Consider the following 20,916-nt stretch of genomic DNA (forward strand, 5'->3'; position numbering starts at 1 on the left):
CTGTATCCGCGGTGGAAGCAAATCCAAGGCTTGCCCTCCGAGTAGGCTCACGAGTGGCTTATGGTCAGTCTCAAGCTCAAAGTGTAGCCCTAGAATAAAGTCACTGAATCTTTCACAGGCCCAGGTGAGTGCCAGCGCTTCTTTTTCCAGCTGAGCATAGCGCTGCTCTGTGGGTGTCAATGATCGTGAGGCATACGCGACTGCTGACCACATGTCATTCTCTTTCTGTTGCAAAACTGCCCCCAACCCGTATGAAGAGGCATCTGCTGAGATCTTTTGGGGTTTGTTCGGGTCATAAAGCTGCAGTACTGGAGCAGATGATAGCTCTTGTGTTAAACTGTTAAACACGTTTTGTTGCTTGTGCCCCCAGTACCACATGTTTTTAGTTGAAAGCAGGTCTCTCAGTGGTTTGTCTTTTTCGGAGAGGTTTGGGATGAATTTCCCCAGCTGATTCACCATTCCTAAGAAGCTCCTAAGCTCACTCACGGTGCTTGGCTCTTTCATATTCTGCACCGCACTGGTTTTGTCAGGGTCAGGACTCACACCTTCTGATGACACAATGAATCCTAAGAATTTCACTGGAAATTCCAAACTCACATTTTGACATGTTCATGGTGACGCCCGCCTTCTCAGCACGGCCAAGGACAGCGTGGAGTCTCATGTCGTGCTCCTCTCGTGGATCCCCAGACCAGGATGTCGTCCATGTGGCACACGACTCCCGTGAGGCTGGCTGTCACTTCCGTCACCATCTGTTTTGGAAATGCTCTGGTGCACTGGAAATACCAAATGGCAAATGATTGAAATGGTATCTACCAAATGGCGTAATAAATGTGGCGAGGAGGGCAGATTCTTTGGACAGTGGTATTTGCCAAAAGCCCATGTTAGCATCAAGCTTAGAGAAATACTGCGCACCTGTGAGCATGCCTAGTGTTTGGTCTACAGAGGGGAGGATATATCTTTCACGACACACTGACTCATTTAATGGTGTCATGTCCACACAGATGCGGACTTTCTCTTTGTCCTTTTTGGGGGCTACGACCATGCCGCAACACCAGTCTGTCTCCAGCTCTGTTTTGACTTTGCCCAGTAGTGGCAGTGGAACACGCCTTGGCACTTTCAGTGAATAAGGTTTAGCGTCGGGCTTCAGCTTAATCGTGTATGGTTTTTGAACGAGCCCGAGCCCATCACATAGTTTCGGGTATGCTTTTTTTACTGTCTCAAGGTCAATATTGTCCATTCGGGCAATTAGTTTCAGTCTCACGGAAGCAGTCATGCTTAAGAGAGCTGCACACAGATTTCTGACTACATAGATTATCTCTGTAGTGCTCCTGTCACTGTAGGAAATGTCCTCCGTAGACCCACGTACGGTCAGTGCTGCACCTCCTGGTCCATACAGTGGCTTTTCAGCTTTTTGCAAATGTTCATTTGGCTGCTTAATGTCTTTGAATGTCTCTTCTGAGATGGCTGTGACATCTGCCCCTGAGTCTAATTTAAATGTCATGCTTTTGCCTCTCACGCAGATGTTAGTAAGCCACGGGTCTTCCCCTGAATCCAGTTCACCTAGGAAAAGTCCATCTGCGCTGTCTGCCACCTCATGCACAGTTGTAGACCTGCAAACTCTCCCGTAGTGTCCACGTTTCCCACAGTTGTGGCATTCTGCATTTTTAGCTGGGCACTGTGCTGCAGGGTGCATCGGTGCTTTTCCACATTTAGAATATGTTTTATTCTCTTGTTTTGTTATTTGTGGTTTTTGTGGCTTGAACTGCTTTTGCTCTCTGCTTCTGAATTTATTTGGCTTTGATTTTCTGACATGCACAGCGTCCACGGCTGTTTTGCAAGTGCTGCTTTCACCTCTTAAGTCAGTTTGCAGTCTCTTTATTTGCTCAGATTGTCTTGCCATTGTGATAGCTTTAGCTAGGGTCAAATCGTTGTCGAGCTGCATTCTCTCCGACAGTGATGAATCTTTAAGACCCACAACGAGCCTATCCCTCAAAAGTTCTCGTGAAGTTCACCATATTCACAGTTTTCAGCAAGAGCATATAGAGCTGTTATGAAGGAGTCAACTGTTTCTGCTGGCTGTTGTACTCGCTTATTAAACTTTGCTCTTTCATAGATCACATTCTTTCTGGGGACAACATGTCTATCAAATGCATTTCTGACTGCATCGTACTGCTGGCACTGCCCGTCTGTTAGGTCAAGACCCCTTAGCACGTTGTCAGCCTCGTCTCCCGTGCAGTAAACTAATGTGTTCACTTGGTTAGCATCTGTTGAGCTGTTCAGATTACTTGCCATTCTATAACGTTTGAAACGTCTGATCCACTTCTCCCATTCCTGGGGCTTTGCGAAGTCGAATGGTTCTGGTGGCTTGATGGTGAAAGTAGCTGCTGGGGGAGCTGCCATAACCGGGCCAGGTGTCACTGCTGCCGCTGGTAGAGCCACTGCTTGCTCCGTCATGTTTGTCGCTAGCCGATTGCCAAGCTGACTTCTTTTTTTTCAGTTTTCTTAGTTCACCGCTGTGTGTTTAAGACCATTGCACATCATCGAGGTTACACCAGGGAGAGTTCAAACTGCATTACACAACATCACCATACATTTCTCATCCTCTCTGTGACCGCAGTCACTGCTGCATGTCTCCTGCAGTACTCCTTCAAATAGAAATGAGACTGTAGAGGTTTGGTGCATGCAGAAAAACAGCTGCAGGGCCAATAAAAAGACTTTTCTACTTCAACTTTTTGCGAGCAAACACTCATCATCTTCCAACAAGCTCTAAATCAAGAAATAAAACATTCACACTTTCCTAAACTGGTCAAAATCAGTCATCACTAAAGGACACTTTACGGAGAGCAATTTATCAAACTGAATGGGCAAAGCTGTTGAACTTTTATTAAGAGATTTATTTTTGTTTTGTTTTGTTTTGTTTCACAGAGCCCACAGTTTTAGAGTAAAGCGTTTATATGAATCGCACAAACATGTGAATTGCTTTGGAAAAATGCTGGAAAAAAACATGTTTAACATTGCATCTGATGTGGCTGCAAGCTATGCTGTTAAGAGTGTTCATTTTTTCTGAATGAGAGGGTGAGGTGTTATCAGAGGAAGTGGTCATAGGCGCTGGTGGATGGCTCAAAGCTGTAACCGCAGCATCGAAACCTTGGCCATGTCCTTGCAATCTTTACTGAGTCGTCAACCTGTTTGACTAAAGCCTCACATAATCCTGCTCATAAGGAGGCACATTTTATTGTTCCATTATCATGCTGATTTGTCTCACTTAGTTAAAGGAGTGAAAAGAAAAAACTAGGACGCGTTCAAGGAGCAGAGCTGGAGATGAAGCTGCGCACACAGCTGCCTGATGTATGAGCATGTAGATTTAGCGACAATTAACCCCTCCACCCTGCATGTACCCATGATCCTTCACGGTTGCACACTCCGATACTTTAGGGCGCACCTGTGCTGCTTACCTATGGATGAGCGCGGGCCTCGGTAAAGCTGGAATTTCTTCTTTCTTCTTTTTCTTTTATTGGCAGTTGGCAGACAACTGAAGGATGCATTACCGCCACCAACTGTTATGGAGTGTGGACTCAAACATTCATGTCTGTTTCTTTTAACAGCGATTCAGGGGTTAGTGAAGATTTGTGGGATGAAGCAGGACCCAGAAAAAAATATCAAAGGAATCAAGGAAAGGAATCAAAAATCAAGGAAATGGTAAATGGATTGGTAGTTATATAACAACTTTCTACTCAAACAACAACAGCTGCAACTCTCATTCATTCAGTCCCACACACACTCATACAGCACTTGTATTTATGGTCAATTGCTTTCTAACATTCCCACTCACACGGATGGATCCATCAGGGGCAACTCTGGGTTCAGTGTCTTGCCAAAGGATCCTTCAGCACGAAGACAGGAGGAGTCTGGGATCAATCCACCGACCTTCCAATTGGTAAACAACCCACTCTACCACCTGAGACCACAGGTGTAAAGTAAACAGACTATGTGACAAGGGGAGGCTGCACAGATGGATAGATAGGACTGAGTGAAGACACTTTGGAAACTAGACGAGACCTGGGAATGCAAAACTACAATGAGCTGCTGTCATGCGATTATGTGAAAAGCTATTTGTGTTCTTGAGCAGCTGAACAGGTGTACCTAATGAAATGACCAGTGAGTGTATATTAAATTGCAATATATAATTAGAACATTGTGGCTAAATGCCTCGATGTTCTCATCAGCTGGTGGTGGTTATCTGTAGTTTACGAGAGCTGAGAAGGAAACCAGAGGAGGAAGCAGAAAGATGCCAGAATATAGAGAAAACGCTCAGTGAGGATTAAAGCTGAGCTTCAGCTGTTTATTCAAGATCACTATATCAGTTTTCTCTTTCAGCTTTCAGCTGCTGCTGATGGGAGAACAGCTAAAAGATGCAGCTGAAGGTAAATGAACAATAATTCAACAAACTTCAGTTCAGCTGCAGCACTAATAGTAATAAAGACGTTACTGAGAAATAAAAACGCACAGGAGCTTCTGAGACCTTATCACTGCTCTCTTACCTGCAAACCAGGGTCTCCTCTGACCCTCACTCTGGTTTTAAAACCAGAGGCGATCATGTTTTTGAAGTCCTCAGGTCAGCTGACTGTTTTAAGTGACAACTGAAAACTCGGTTTTGCAGGTTAGCTTTCCCCTGATTTTTCCCCTTTTATTTTGGACCATGGAAGTGTGCGTGTTGGAATGAATGTCTGACCACATGGTTGCTCAAACATGTATACATAACCTTAATATGTAGCTTTGATTCAACCTGTGAAGCTGTACTATATAAATACATTTATTATTAATAATAATGTTATTAATTTTATTAATGGATAAAGAGGTTTTGCTTTAATCAAAAAAGCATTCACATCTTTTAAAAATGAATTTCTGGGCTCGTTTTGAACTTTAAGTCCAAATAAACTGAACAATCTTTATATGGGAACCATTTTACCTCACTTTAGCCTTGCAGGTAGTTTCTTCTAAAGAAGCAACTCAACTGCACATGAATGTGATAAAGAGAGCGCACAGAGACAAAAGATCTTTACGGGCTACACTAATGTAATGTAATTGGAGCTCTGCAGCCATTAAAGAAGACTGAAATTAAACCAAACTGCATTTCCGTGTTTTACAAAGGCTTTGGATCCAGAATAGGGTAAAAGCCACCACATCTCATAACATCTGCCAAATGTGGCCGAGTAATGAAGCAGTGAACAGTTTCACTGTGTGTGCCTTCATCACCCGTGAGTGCTCGGTTTTTATCAGGGCTATTTATTAGCATTACCTCAGAAAACCTTCCACTGTACCCAGATCTCTCTGCTTGTAGGTCTCACTTCTTCCACTTGATGGCGCCACACACCCATGCTTTACATGCGGTGATGCCAAAGGCATGCTGTGTTTGACCCTTTTCATAGTTCAGCTCAACAAACAAATGTTTGTCCAAGTTTATGAGAAAAATCAGGATTTGAATCCTGACTTTAACTCTGGAGTAAAAACCTGTAGCAGGTTCAACTCTGGTTTTGTTGCCTGATCTCAGTTTTTGGTTTGGTTCATTCAAGCATATTTACACTCTCAGGGAAGGCTGGGTGTATCAGTATGGCTCTAATATGTGTAATGGTACTTATCTAGACTTTTTCTAGTTTTACTGAAAGCACTTGTTCTTTTTAAAATATGTGGAGCATGTTATCTGCTTCTCACCTGTGATCAGCATGCATGTTTTTCCTGTTCTGTGGGAATACCCAGAGGGAACGCACACACTAAAGACCCAGCCCTTTGAGGGCAGGGCTCATACCAGGAACCTTTTGGCTGATAGGTGACCATGGTAACCACTGCACTGCAACCTGCCACCCATGTGAACCTCAGTAAAGCCAAATCCAGTCCATAAAAAATAAACACGACCACCATGAAACTTCAGAGCGTTGCCAGACAACGCGATTTTGTTCGTATGGAAGTATGCGGGAAATACCTGCCTTGATTGACATCACTGACTGAGGCGTGTCCTGGGAACATCAGCCCACTCACTTAATTACTAATAATTACTATAGTTATTATTTTTATTTTGTTCTCAATAATTGGTTGTCGATTTGTGACCATAAGCAGGCACGCTGCAGTGTTCCTGAGTCTGAGAGCAAGCTGGGGCAGATCTGTAAGTGTAAGAGAAAAGCTTAGTCCCATTAAGTCCAACTAAACGAGTTTAATATTTAAATATTCTTCAATAAAGAAAATGCTTTCTTACAAAATTACAAACATATTGTATCTTTTGGAAAGTATCTCACAAATCAGCAGCTGTCTAGGAGACAAACATCACAATGTGTAAAAGATACCATTTTCAAAATAAAAGCTTTAAAACTGGTCGTTGTTTTTTCAGTTGACCTTTCTTAATATTATGCTCTTCTCTGTTCTCCATTTAACTGGACTGCCAGGATGATCCTGCCCCAACTTGTCTCACCAGCGTAGTTCAGGTGCTGAATCTAGAACCGGTTCCACACATTTTCCCACAGAAACCGCTGGCATAGCACCATAAAACTTGCTATTCCCAAAGTTTGAATCACAACTGTCAGTGGCTATATGAGGGGGGAATGCAAAAAACTCACTAATACAAAACCTGCCTAGTAAAAAACTCCAATTTCTGTAAACGTTGGTTCTCAAAATTGTCACATTGTCACAGATGCAGTGGTGGAAATGAGGAAAAACTGGGTTCAAACAGTCGTCTTACGATTTTAGAAGAGACCTATTGCAGGGTTTGGGAGGGAAATTAACATTTACTGTTGAAAAATCACACGTATCAGAAAAATGAGACGCAAACCAACAACAATGAGACACAGACATCGTAAAAGAAAGACGAAAAATGACTACAGACAAAATGAAGAGCAGTATGGGAAGCAACCAAAAAGAGACAGAAAACAATTATAAAAGGTGCAAAATGGCAGAAGAGACACCAAAAAGAAGAAAAAAACTGTGCAAAAAGAAGTGCCACGATGACTCAGACAAAGCAGCCACAACGAGACACAAACTGTCTGCAAAGAACAACCACAGAAAGATCAGTCACAAGTTCCAATACTGAAGAAATCTGAACAGGTGGCAAAGAAGAAATGACTGCTCTAAAAATACACAAAAGACAAAATAAACACAAAAATATGGTTTGCTAAATATGAGCAAAGATGCCAGACACAAAACAACAACAGAAATATTGCAACACAACCACAAAGCAAGGCGAAAAGGCAACAAGACGATAGCAAGACTGCCACAAACTAAACAAAAAGTAACAATGTCCACGAAGACACAAACTGACTGCAGAGAACGGTTGCAAGAAGATGCCAAATGAGAGGCAATAAACATACAACAAGACCAAAAAGAAATGTGGAAAGATCATGAGACAAAAAAAACCCCACAAAGAAAATGAAAATGAAACACAAAGCAACCGCAAAGAGAAAAAAGATCCCAATCACAAAAAGCTCTAAAAAGTAAACCATGAAGAAACTGAAAGGACACTAACAAACAGTTTTGTGGGTGACTAAAGGTGGCTCACAATGGCAACGAGCTTCAAAAAGGAAAATGACATGAAAGACACAACTGCAAAAACACACAGAAGCAGAGACAACAAACAAATTCCAACAGCCAATTACCAAAAGTCCAACAAAAAGACTCAAATTGAACACAATCAAAAAGAAATGTTAAAGGACAACGAAGTCCACCAATCCAAGCAGATGACAAAGCCACAGCAAAAAAGTGGAAAATGGTAAAGAAAAGATACTCAAAATGTCCAGTAAATAACTAAACTGGGAATAAAAAAAACCCTAAAACACGAAGTTGAAGGTGCTGTGCAGAACAAAACTACAACAAAGAGACACAAAAACACATAAATTTAAAGGAAGGAAACATGAAGAGAACCAAAATGACTCCAGAGTGATGTCGAACAACACAAAGAGACTCTTCTTTACAGGAGGGGAAAGGGGCCCTTTACACATCCCCCCCTTTTTGTTACCAATCCAAAACTCAAGCACTGCTCTCATGGACAGTTTAAAATGTGCTTAGTCCAGAATATTTATCTGTGGGTAACAGAATCAGTGCTTTAGACTACAGACAGGAAAAAGGGAGGAAATGCAACAAGAAGACAAAAGAGAAGTTGTACTAACAGAAAATGTTTGAGCAATAAACTTGCACATGATGAAGATTTTTATCATGCATAGGAACATAAATTTGGTGCAAACCATTAAAGGACACAGCACGAACAATCAGAAAACCTTGCAGTAGAGTGTTTCACTGCTTGCACAGCAGCTGGTTAGCTGGAACAACAGTTCACTCATCGTTCGGAGGGCGCGTCCTGCAGAACTCTCTACCTGACAATCTGTCAGCGGCTGCAGAGCGTAGTGACGGCGGGGCATGTGAAATCACGGCTGAGCTTTTCAGGCATGCGTTTAAGCATTCGACCTGGAGACAGCTTCGGGGGTGGGGGGTCACTGCAGCCTGGGGTTTGAGTGGGTGGAGCTACACAGGCTGAAACACGAAAGATTCCCCGGAACCCGACAGGTCAGAGAACACCAGGAGTGAAAACGCAAGGAGGAGATTTGTGTGGCTGTTAGGAAAAGTCTCCGAGCCAGGCTTCAATATCCGGCAAAGTAAATACAACAACATCCTCAAAAAGTAATTACTGGAAAATTGTGGGTTTTAAAATAGTTTAAAATCTTCCAAAATGAGCTAAAACTATCAACAGAATGTGAAGAAGCAGCGTTGGTGTTAAAGTGGAGTAAACCAGGGTGGGGCTGGTATAATACCAATATGTACCAAAAGATGGAGCAGTGGAATCTTTATTTAATCAGTTAAGTTATTAAACAAATGTTTTTATTTGCAACTGTGGCAAAGGTGACACCTCTGAAGGAAGTCGGGGTAAACAGAAACATCATAACACACCTGGGGGTGAAAAACTGCCACTAAATTCTGAAGAAAGTAGTTACAAAAATCTCCTTTAAAGTGACCTTCAGCTGGCGGCTGAATGAGATACCACCAGCAGCCAAGATGGTGCTGGTGGAGTCGGTTCAGACATTTGGGTGAATGATTCAGATGCTGAAGGATACCAAGCACACGGTTAGAGAGTCAGCTGTGAGGAAACATGAGAGACAAGAGCTGGGGTTAGCCAGCAGGCAGTGAGTGCACTGAGTGAGGAGACAGTCAGTGACGGATGGTTCTCTCCAAAATGAAGCAACAAAAATTCATAAACGCTAAAATCTTAAATCCACCTGAGCATCGGGCCAAAGCAAAACTATGGGGAGGAAACTCTGCAGCGAGGTGTGTCTGTGCAATGACCAGCTAGCTTAGCAGCTGATTTTAGCACTCCAGTCTCTGGTGTGGAGATTTCTGGTGTCATCACTAACACTATTCAGGATCTGTGTGGGAACACAGGCACAGACTAAGATTCAGGACCCTTAGCATCCACATATTCAGTTCCAGATGCACAATAATCATATAATGTTAAAGATTGTGTGTTTTGTTTGTGGTGTGTACTGAATGAGACTCTCTGTGAAGTAAATTGTTCCACCGGGGCCAGTAAAGTTTACTCTGCTCTTTTTCTAGCCCCAGGCGATGGGGGCAGCCACAAAACGGGAATGGAGGCTTGATTATGAGCACCAGGGTGGCTCCATATGCATCTTTTATATACAGTCTGTGGGAGTTATTGACGAGGCAGACAATTCTGCCACTTGAGGTAGCAAAAAGTAAAAAGAAGGCAGACAGTTACCACACAAACATGAAGCATTTCCCTTTGTTTCTTCTACTGTTTTTGATAAATACACCCAGAACTGCTCCTTACTATTTCTTTCTGTATTCATTCCTTCAGTCTTTGTTTTTATGCTGAAAAATAAATAAAAAGTTTTGAAGTTTTAACAATTTTTAATAAAAGTTTTTAAAAATGTTTTTAAAAATACAGATCAAGCAACACAACACGAAGCGTGATTTATGGAGTTTGTTGCGCGTGTTGTGCATTTTTCTACAAAATAAAGCAGTTTTATTCAAAAAAGAAATACTTTTCAGATGGAATACTTTTCACCCAGATGGTTAGAGAGTCTTCAAGCATCCTGGAAATACCTTGAGAAGCTTCTGTTTGACATCTTCTGAACAATCTGAGGCTTTTCTCTGCTGCTGGTCTGGAGGCACAAACTGGGACCAGCCTAAGCAGAGAGGCCGCTAATGTCCCCACTTAAGTGTCCCTTTGATGTGACATTAGGGCAGAAATGGGTCTTGGAAAAGTCCCATGTGGGCTCTATGAAAGCCGCTCTGGCAGCGGACACACAAAAGGGCAGGGCCCCTCCTGTGTGTGCTGACATTTAACGCTTGAGGGTTTTTCTTGTGTCTGAGCTGATTAGCGCTAAAATAATACAGGAACAGCCAGCTGTGTCAATGTGTCGTTTTTTCACCTTCGCACTGAAGGTGTGTGTGTGTGTGTGTGTGTGAGAGAGAGAGAGAGAGAGAGAGAGAGAGAGAACGTGTATTCATATCTTTGTGGGGATCCCCACAAATTTGAAGACATTTTTGACACTCAAAATGTGGTTTTAGTGATAGAGTTACAATTGGGTTCTGGTTAGGTTTAGAGTCAATTAGACGTCCCCACAACAAATGAATATCCGACGTGTGTGTGTGTGTGTGTGTGTGTGTGTGTGTGTGTGTGTGTGTGTGTGTGTGTGTGTGTGTGTGTCATTGTGGGCGTCCCTGTGAGTAGCGCAGCCTTCTCTCGTCAGGCCACTCCCGGGAAGCGCACTGCTGCTCCGCCTCGCACACGGACGCTGTCCTCGCGCGCCTCAGCTGCTGTGCGCTCTCCTCTGTCTGCGCGCGTCTTCTCCTCTTTCTACTGTCCGGATCTAGGGGGGGCGGGGGTGTCGAGGTGGAGGCATGTAGCAGAGGATTCACGGCGCAGAGCGAGCAGCATGTAGCAGCACCTGGAGCTCCGCGAACATCGCCCGCCTCCATCCTCCTCCGGCTCCTCTGCCGTGCCGGAGCGCTCGTTGCTCCTCTCGGGCTGAAGCATCGCCTGCACCGGGATCTTTCCGAGGATTTTTTTTTCTGTAGGGGTGGGTGGGGGGTTTGTTTACTGCACGGGCGTGTGAGCGTGTTCCTCCCCGCCGCTCTGCACCTCTCGGTCGATGGTCGTTGGGGAAGCTTCCATCTTGAGTCCCGTGTCTACCGAAAGAACCATGGCGAGCGACTCCCCGGCACGGAGTCTGGACGAGATAGACCTGTCTGCACTACGGGTAAATGTGTCCCTGCGTGTGTGTGTGCGTGTATGAGCTGTCTCTGCCTGTGCGCGTGCATGTGAGTTTGCCGAACACCTGTCCCCCCCCTCCTCCTTTTCTCCTTCTTCTCCTCTCCATCCTCTCCGGTGATGGATGCGTCTCCCTGCGCCTTCCTCTCCTTTCTTGCTTCTGCCGTGCCTGCGCGTGCACATGAGTTACACTGTGCTGTATGCGTGGGGGGGCTGTGATGCTCGTGATTGAGGAAATCACATCGGATATCAGAGTGTGGGCTCAGGCAGCCTCCTGTTGTTGTTTGTTCCTTTTTCATTTATTCTAAACAATTGGGACGCGATGTAACGACGCTCCGAGCTGTGCGCGTGCACCAACCCCGTACGCACACACACGTGCGCGTGCGCAAGGCAGCAAGTAGAGGCTGCTGTGTCTGTGGTATGTGGGGCAGATGTTAAGCTGCCTGCTCATTGACACTTTCACAGCACACACAGATACAGAGGCTTGTGGTGCACGCGCTCACTTTCCTCACTCGTGCACGCGCGTTTTGCTCTAGCTCTCTCACTCTAACACACAAACTCACACACACACTCACACACACCGTGAATAATAGCGATGATAACCGCAACAGGAGCGAGTTCCGCCATTTCGTGATGTTGTGGCGACAGCAGCAGCAGCAGCGTGCACTGACTGTGTGCAAGGGGTTATGTCCGTGCACGTGCGCGCGCCCCCGCCAGGATGTGAGATGTGCAGAAGGAGACAGTGCAGGAATGTGAGAGTGTGTGTGTGAGAGAGGAAAACTAATGATAGAATCATATTTGTATAAACTTTCTTATTTTTTTAATTCAGTGTGTGTGTGTGTGTGTGTGTGTGTGTGTGAGGCACAGCTCCCCTTTCTTTGCCGCTTATGCAACACAGATGTACCTGCAGAGTAACGATCAAGTCTGGACATGATCGACCGGGTGGGACTGCAAGCCTGTGTGTGTCTTTGTATCTCTAAAAGGCACACACACACACAGACACACACATCGCTGGGATAAATAAAGACAGAGGAGTCGGTGTGTGTTTTCTTGTAAAAATCCTTTGCAGCCTCCATGAGTAGCTGAAATTAGGTCACCCAGGACGCAGCAGATAGAGCTGTGGGGGGGGGGGGGGGGGGGGGGCGTTTGCGTGACGCAAAGCCTGTCGCAAGCACACTCGCACTAGCACACTTCCTGTTTCTGCAGAGTCCCAAATGATCTTGTGTGATCCCCTCCTCGTATAGTCAAACCTGCTTCCTCCGCCTCCTCCTCCTCCTGGATGCTCAGGCTGGGGTTAAGCTCCTCTGATAGCTCCGGTCAGATGTTGTATTAATAGCTGTTTGAGGCTCACATGGGGACATGACCTTGGCGTCTGTCACATTCCATTATTTTACAGTTGCCTGCCTGAAATGGGGCTGAGTCAGGAGGGTGAGGTGGAGGGCGGCTGGCAGAAACAGGACAGGTGAGACGGTCGGGGACATTTGAATGAAAGGGGATCGTGTCAACCGAAAGGAGACCGGTCAAAATCACAGCTGTGCATCGGCTCCAGGCAGCATCGTGGTGTTCATAAAACAGTGCAGTCGTGGATGTTTCAGAGACCACAGCCCCTGAGATCAGGCAGCAAAGGTCCCAAAAATCATCCTGCAGATGGAAGGAGACACAAAACACACAGCGCTGCTTTTTATCTCCATCGTCTCTGTGGGTCTCTGTGGTTGTTTTGTGTTTCTTTGTGATCATTTTGAGTCTCCTCGTGGTTATTTTAAATTTCTTGCTGGTTCTTTTTATTCTTTTTGGTATTCTTGAGAAGCTTTGTGGTCGTTTTGTGTCTCTTTTTGGTTGTTTTTGTCTGTTTATGGTCCTTTTGAGTCTCTTCCTGGTTGTTTTGTGTTTCTTTGTTGTACTGAGTGTGTTTGACATTTTGCAGCTGAAGCCCACAGGCCTCCTGACCCCTTGAGTCTTGAGCCCAGTTGAATCATTTAGTAATCCACTCATTCTTTATAAGACAGTCAATGCCGTCTCCTCTGGTGTCTCAGCAGTATCTGCTTAGCCGCTCAGCTTTTGAGAAGAAGTCCCAAAGTTCAGTGGTTATGCCCAAAAGTAGACGTGGAACATTGACGCTATTTAATCCAGTAGTTTGGAATTAACCTGAGATCCCTAGAAATGTTTGTCAAAATGACTCGATTTATGCAGAAAAACCTGTAGCTTGAGGATGAACCAGTTTGTCTTTGTTAGAGGTTTGTTTACAACCCAGCGTGAGCGTCTATATGTTCCAAAGATGTTTTTCTCAGCCAGTGAGGGAGCAGAGTGATGATGTCTTACAAAGGAATGAGAACAATGACAGCGTTATTCACGTTGTTCTTTTGGGTTTCGACTGTGGTTTTGCTGCACTGTTGAATTTGCAGAAGTGGAGATGATACCTGTGGCAGACAATGGTCTCGGCCCTGCTGCATCGTTTTGCGTTCACAGAGCTGCAGCAGCACTCAGCTCGTGTATGCAGTACTCCAGTATAATAGGCTACAGTTTAAAGAAGGGGTTAGCGAAGGAAAACCTCGAATCCTGAGAGGATTAATTAGAGGTAAAAGGAATATTTCTGATGCACAGCTCGTGAGTTTCCTCAAATATGTGCAGGAGGTGTAGCGATGACTCTGTTGTGGAAAATGCTGGTCCCCAGCTGCAGACTGCTTTTGGATGCAAACTTGTGTTTTACATGTCAGTGTGAAATCTCATTAGCCGCCCCTCAGGTTGAATGCAGACCTTTGTTTCTGTAGCTTTTCCCTTCATTTGCCATCCAAATTTCTTCTTCACGTCAGGTGTTTCTCATACATGTGTGGTCTCACGGCTGGTAAAAGCCGTGCACAGGTGTGTGTGTGGATGCACGCTAGGCTCGTTCCTCCAGGATTAGATGTGCTTCTGTTTGACCTTGACTGAAAAGGAACACTGCTTTTTAAGCTAATCCCCTTCAGGAGGCTCTGCTGTAACAGTCCCAACGCTCTCCTGTGGCCTACTGTACACCAACACACACAGACACACATGCACGCACACGCAGGTGTGCTAATACCAAACACACACCACTCAGGTATGCTTAAAGATCCACATGTGTGTTTTGGGAGGTTTGCTGAATTTTAATAAACCTGAAGATAAGATTATCTCGTGTGTGTGTGTGTTTATATGTGGGTGGGATTTTACCTGTGTTGGTTGTACCTGTATGTGTACCATTTGTTAGTAATTGTATATAACATTGCGTTATAATAAGAAATAAACACATTTTTTTACATTTCAAGGGAAGATTTAAAACCAAATATACGATTTTCTCTGGCCTGGGCTGATTTGACCCGTCTGCATTGATTTGGTGTGAGGTGCCCAGTTTTGGAGACGCTCACTTTCTCCTGACTGCAGTGGAAACGGCAACCTGTGGCACCCAAAGAATGTATTTTTTCAAAATGTCCGCAGGAACTATTTTTTCTTCAGAACTCCGCTTGACAGTCGGATCACTGTGCAGAAGGAAGTGGTGAGAGGTTGGTCTTGCCTTTGCCTGAACCATAGTGTTAGTTAGCTGTGTGCTTCTTTTTACTGCAGTTCGATAGAAAGGAAATATTTCTGAGTGAACAGCTCAGCTGGGGGTGCTCCCCTTAATGTTTCCATCCCGTCACAAAGCTCTTTCAAACTATTAAACTTCTAGACGCAAGTCCTTCCACTTGGCTGCCATCTTGGTCAGGTATTTTGAAGTTCTTTATCAACGTGCGTTTCCCATTAATGTTAGATTTAACCATCAGTGTGGTGTACCGAATGAATTGATTAAGGTGTTCATTGGCAATGTTAGGTTTCCAGTATTCAGGAAACAGTAAAAAGTGACTAAGTTAACTGACATTAACAGGAATAGATCTGAATAATGCGTGCTTTTTCCACACAGTCCACCGAAACTATAATCTAACTTTTCCATGGCAAGATGAGAGATCACAAAGTCAGATTCTGGTGAATAACAGGCATATCTGGTTCTGCCGACTGAATCGAGTCTGTAAGAGTAATGCAGAGGTTATCTACTGAAGGACTAATAACAGTGTGGTGACAGTGGGAGGCTTTTTACAGGGTAATACCACAGGTATGCATTGCTCAGTCAACCTTTTAATGAGTGCATGCATGAAGGTCAAATTCCACTTTGAATTGCTTCATCCTTCTTCTGTCCTGTTCAGCTGTGAATCACAGCTAAGTTCTCCTGAATAACGTTGTGTTTTTTGTTCCTTCTCTTCCCTCTTTGACCTCTACCTCCCACTCTCCTGTCTCTCTTTCACACCCAGGACCCAGCCGGTATCTTTGAGCTGGTCGAACTGGTTGGGAATGGGACCTATGGGCAGGTCTACAAGGTAAGGCAGTGTGCAAAAACAGGCTATCTTTTCCTTGATGTGAAGTCCCCTGTATTGTGTGGAATTAAATCCATGACAAGAGGCAGTAGCAATGGCAGAGCCATTTTTATTCTTCATCAGTCACAGCTCTGAAAAAACCCTTAGTCTCAACTTGTATGGGCCCTTTGTGTTGCCCCTCAAGTCATCTCTAAAACTGAAAAGACTTTTTAGCTCCTTTCTTTTTAAGCAGCCCACGAGGTAAAAGAAGGTTTTCTTCTGATTGGCCAGCTTCTGGAAACCTCCAGAGGGGCAGCACCCAGTGATTTTTGATCTGCTACCCTGCTCACATTGATTACTATTGAAAAAGGAACCTAAAATCTTGAAGCTTTAGATTTGTTTATCCTTAAATCTGAAATTACATCATCATGTATGCAATAAGGAAACAGATAATTGTTCGCTTTTAATGTAAATACCAATAGCAAGAATCATTTTCCTGATATTAACGATTCTGCGGCTGTTTTGTATTCACAAGTCGACGAGGGCGGAAGGAGGGGTCAGTAAAAATTTGACTTTAAAAGCAGGAAGCTGCTGTTTCCTACCAGTTTGTTTCCTCGTAATGGTCAACCGCAAACCTCAGAGTGTTTCACAGAATATAATAAAATGTTTTCATTTGTCAGTGATTTGTTCTGCTGAACGTGGTGTTAGATTAATTACATTTTGTCACGCAACTCTGAGAACCACTGAAGGCAAAAAGCTGCCCTACTTTTTTACTGTTATTGCTGCTCGCCTTGTTTGTAAATGTTGTCTTTTTTATTGTGATGTGAGCTTTGAGAGACTGAGTAAGAAGTCACGCCATCCTCTCCTCCGTTGTCTCTAAAACAAGCTCTCACAAATGTCATCCCATCTCATTTTTGACTAAAACTGAAGTTACTACTGACTTTCTCTTAAGACGCCCACGCTGGCTGTAAAAGCAGAGAGGCTGTGTGTGTGCGTGTGTGTGTGTGTCTGCGTGCGTGCGTGTTTATACGTGCGTGTTGTCTCACTTTGAAAGCAATTAACACACTCAGACGTGTCTGCTGATGCACACAGAGCTCCAACAAACTCGTTCCGTCTGCTGGATGTTCTGTATTGATCGTTTCAACGAGGTGACGCCTCCTGTGTGGAAATGATTGATAGAACGAAATTAACCTGTGCTCGTTCTCAAGGCATCGTGGGTAAATTAAGACCTTGTGTAAAGCAGGAGACACCCTGCTTGTTTCAGCAGTGGCAAAGAGCAGAGGTTACACTAAAAAAAACATCTGAGCAAACTTTAATAATGGTTCAAAGATGAAGTTTTATGTTCTTATTACCCTTCATATATTTTAACTGTTGTTGCAGTAAAACTCTGGAGAAACCACACAACTTGAACACCAGTAGCAGCAAGGAGTCCGATGCATGCCATCCTACTGTTATAACAGCGTCTATTGCACATGTTGCACAGCTATAGCATTCCTATTTGAAACTATATTGCACTTATAAAAGGTAATGAAGATCAGTCCAAACGTATGCAGGCAGTGGGGTCCACAGTGGGGATGGGTGAGGTCATTTAAAACGTACAAGGCCCTGATTGGGAGCAGTGCTGGTCAGGTTTAAAAAGTAATTACTTACTACTTACTGATTACTTCTCCAAAAAAGTAATCCTGTTCCTTTACTGATTACTTATTTTAAAAAGTAATTAGTTACTTAGTTACTTTTCAAAAACAAAATGAATACGTAATAAAGCAATAGACCTTTCAGCCCAATTCTATTTTTTTCTGCATAATCCATCATATAAAATTGAAAGCCTCGTTCTAAAAATTGTTTTATTAGTTTTAATCTATTTAAATAATGTACATTACATGAAGCAAAAATTAAATTATATGCAACAGTCTTTGACTTGAAGAAATTGTTTAACATTTAAACCTATTTTCTGCATATTCCAGCATATAAAATTAACGTTTTGTGTTTACTCTCACTCTTTCAAATAGATGCAAGTAAAACACAGAAAAAAATAAATAAAATAAAAAAAGAAGCTACTGTTAGCTACGTCATATGTGTTGGTGAGTGTGCGCTTGGTATTCAGTAAAGTAACACCTGGGCTTTGGTGTCAGATCTCTGTCATGTTGGAATCATGCAAGCGAGTGTCTGCACTTCCTCTTAGCAATCCCACAGCCAAGTTTCTGTTGGAAAACCTTCAGACGGCTAATCACTGAGTCATAACCTTGCAGACGAACAGTGAGAACAATGCTGAAAATGATGACAAATGCATATTTAAACATTCCCACCAGATATAATAAAAGGAAAACTACTAGAAACTGTTTATACAAATATAGACAGGTGGGAATGACTACTTTAACAAGTCTTACTGGGTAATTCATTGATGTATTGCACGCTGAATTTGATCACAGCCCAATGTCTTGTATTTGCCAATAAAACAAAAAAGCTTTTTCATATAAAAGAATAAGCTAAAAAAATAAATACAATCAAAGACTCAGCAGCACTGAGTCCTGTCATTCTTAATTCTATTTTCACCTGTTTAGCAGGAGTGGGGCAGGTGGAGGTTTGCCCTGTGCCACAGCGGTCATGTCCGTGGGGGGATCCGGTGGTTTCTCTGTGAATGTCACATTCCCGTGGCGGCATGCTCGATGCTTGCTTAGATTTGAAGTTTTATTTTCCACTGTAGAAAGAAGCTCCCACGCAGAGTGTACAGCGGACGCCATAGCTGGACTGGCATATGCCCGATGGTGATTTTTTGTTCTTATGGGCCGATGATTTATTTATTTATTTTTTTGTAATGGCATGGACAATGAGAGGTGGTGGATTGGCCAGATGCTGGCCGGTGTGTAAAAATAAGTCAGTTGTTTGGTGGTGGCTGTGGCGGAGCTTCCACAGAGGCCAGCAGGTGGATGAGGGAGAGGGGAGGCAGGAGGAGGAGAGACCCGAGGCAGCTGCTGGTCCGAGTGTCAAGTGAACTGAACTTCAGGTAAGAAGTTATGACCTGCAGTCTATCTGGGTCAGATATAAACCAAGTTTAGGTGGAGTTTATTTTCGTTGTGCTGACTTTTTACAGTCAGTTACAATAACTCGTACTGCGTACTAGCTAGCATGATGGAGTTTATATACAGCTGGGTGGGTGCTATGATGTTACTGATAGTGAACTTTGTTCATAAGGTTAGTTAGTAGAGTTGCCAACCGACCCGTAAAAAACGGAGTCGTCCCGTATTCAGAGAAAATATTACGCGTTTCGTTTTGAGCTGAAAAGGAACACAGTTTGGAAAAAGACACAAAGCTGGAGTTATTCTGTCGTTACACTGTCAGCTGCCTCTTCTTCTCTCATTCTCTCCCCCTCCCTCTCCTGTTGCTACTTCAATCACGAAACTGATCAATGATCAGCTGATCGGCTTTTCTCTCTTGTTTGTTTATCGCCCACTTTGTGCCAGAAAGAGGAAACCAGCGGATGTCGCGCTAAACAACAGCAGCACGTTTAAGCTTGATCAGCTGTTGTTAGAATTTATTTAATATTAATTTCTAGTATCAGCTGATGTTTGCTGGAGCCACAGCTGTAAAAGCTGCTGGTCATGATGGTTTGGATATGTGGTGAGAGGGAAACATGAAAATGAAACCAGGAGATGTCCTTACTGAGGAGAGATAAAACCTGCAGCTTCAGAATCAGCGCAAAAAGGGCGTGAACACAAAGTGTGGACCCGCCGACTGATCAGAATCAGCGAGCTGTCGGCTTTCAGCCCCGACCGTGTCCGTGCCGTCGGGTGAGAAAGGCGACATCTCACTGATTCTGATCCGTCGGCGGCTCCGCGCTTTGTGTTTACGTCTTTGTGCAGAATCTGTGTACCTGCTCTCATTTACTGTTTTAGCTGTTTGGTGGTTTTTGAAATGTTATGAGGTTTAACTTGAGATTCTGGCGTGTCGGGCAAAATAAATTTATATTAAAAAATCAATTCGGGATTTTATGAATTGATTTTACATTATCTAAGCTAGAATCGATTTTATCGATAAATCGATAATCAAAACCCACCCCTAGAAAAGACCCAGCGAAACCGAGTTAATGATAAAAAATAAACATTTCACACCCGAGCCTCAGCTCTCGTGGCCCGGCACCAAACGACTCACGTACCGGTCGGTGGCCCAGGGGACCACTGCCTTACATTACTCGTTACTTGAAAAAAAGTAATAGGATTACAGTAACGCGTTACTTGTAATGCGTTACTGCCCATCTCTGGTTGGGAGGAAGTGAAGTCTGAATGATGTTCTCTATCCTCACCACTCTCTGCATGGAGAACCACCTTTAATGATACAGCTCAGATGCCTCACATTTGACTCAAGGATACTTTGGTGTACAGAGGAGATCACGGTCGACTCACCCCTGTCCTGACAGATGGGATGAGGTGTTTGTGCTGTTTTGAACTTCAACATTTAACATATTAACTGAGGCCCATAGAGTCTGAGATGAAGCTCTTGGGTTTTTTGCAGTTCCTCTGAGCATTGCACAGTCTGACCTTTGGGTGAATTTGCTGGGACGTCCCGTCTGGAAGGACTGGCAGCTGTCAGGAATGTTTTCCACTTGGGAATAATCTTTCTCACTGCAGAATGATGGACTTCAAATTTTTGGGAGGCTTTGCTTCTCTAAGATTGTTGCTGATGTCTTCAACACACACCTGAATACTTCACAGTAGCAAACTGTCAGAACGTTTGCTTTTATAGAGGTGCTCACATAGGGCTGTTCGCTATAACGATATATATCACATGACGATATGAAAACCTCTATCGTTTCCTATCACGCTATTGTTTGTTTCGCAGTGTCGCAAAATAAACTGTTTGCGACAATATTTTTCATCGTTTTGATGGTCACTGTAGTGGCTATATTAATTTCTTAAAGTTCTCTCTTTCTCTTATATTTAAAATATCTACACTACGGACGGACAAGCACCGACAACAACGACAATAAACCCAGCGTGTGGCGCCGCGGTCCGCTTGTTTATTTTCCTCATTAACCTTTCACAATAAAGCTGAAGATCCTGTTGAGATTTTCCAAAATAAACTGAAATGGTGACAAACAGAAGGACCAGTCAAATCGAGGACCTTATTCCTAAACAAGGGGCCTCTGTACTCTCTATCTATACCTCTGTAGCATGAACATGGTTTGGTTATTAAAAAGTCTGACACGGACCAGAAAACTGTACTATGCAAATTATGCAGGAAACCTTTCCCCACCACAGACTCAAACACGGCAAGCCTCTTGTACCAGCTACCCAAGAGTCACGTGAAAGAGTACGG

General features: G+C 43.7%; 1 protein-coding gene across 4 annotated transcripts in view; it reads left to right on the top strand.

Moving 5' to 3' along the window:
* The first annotated feature begins 10,741 nt into the window (after positions 1-10,741).
* The window catches only part of tnikb (TRAF2 and NCK interacting kinase b), a 61,848-nt gene continuing 51,673 nt past the window's right edge, over positions 10,742-20,916 (top strand). For 3 of the 4 annotated variants that reach the window (XM_063484289.1, XM_063484291.1, XM_063484290.1), the window contains exons 1-2: positions 10,743-11,255; positions 15,562-15,627. In XM_063484289.1, the coding sequence (XP_063340359.1) occupies positions 11,148-11,255; positions 15,562-15,627 (174 nt within the window). In that variant the 5' untranslated portion in view covers positions 10,743-11,147. Of the gene's footprint in view, positions 11,256-15,561; positions 15,628-20,916 lie in introns of all 4 variants that reach the window. The other variant, XM_063484292.1, reaches the window with a different exon arrangement.

The sequence above is a fragment of the Pelmatolapia mariae genome, linkage group LG9 (genome assembly GCF_036321145.2).
Source record: "Pelmatolapia mariae isolate MD_Pm_ZW linkage group LG9, Pm_UMD_F_2, whole genome shotgun sequence".
In the NCBI taxonomy this organism is placed as follows: domain Eukaryota; kingdom Metazoa; phylum Chordata; class Actinopteri; order Cichliformes; family Cichlidae; genus Pelmatolapia; species Pelmatolapia mariae.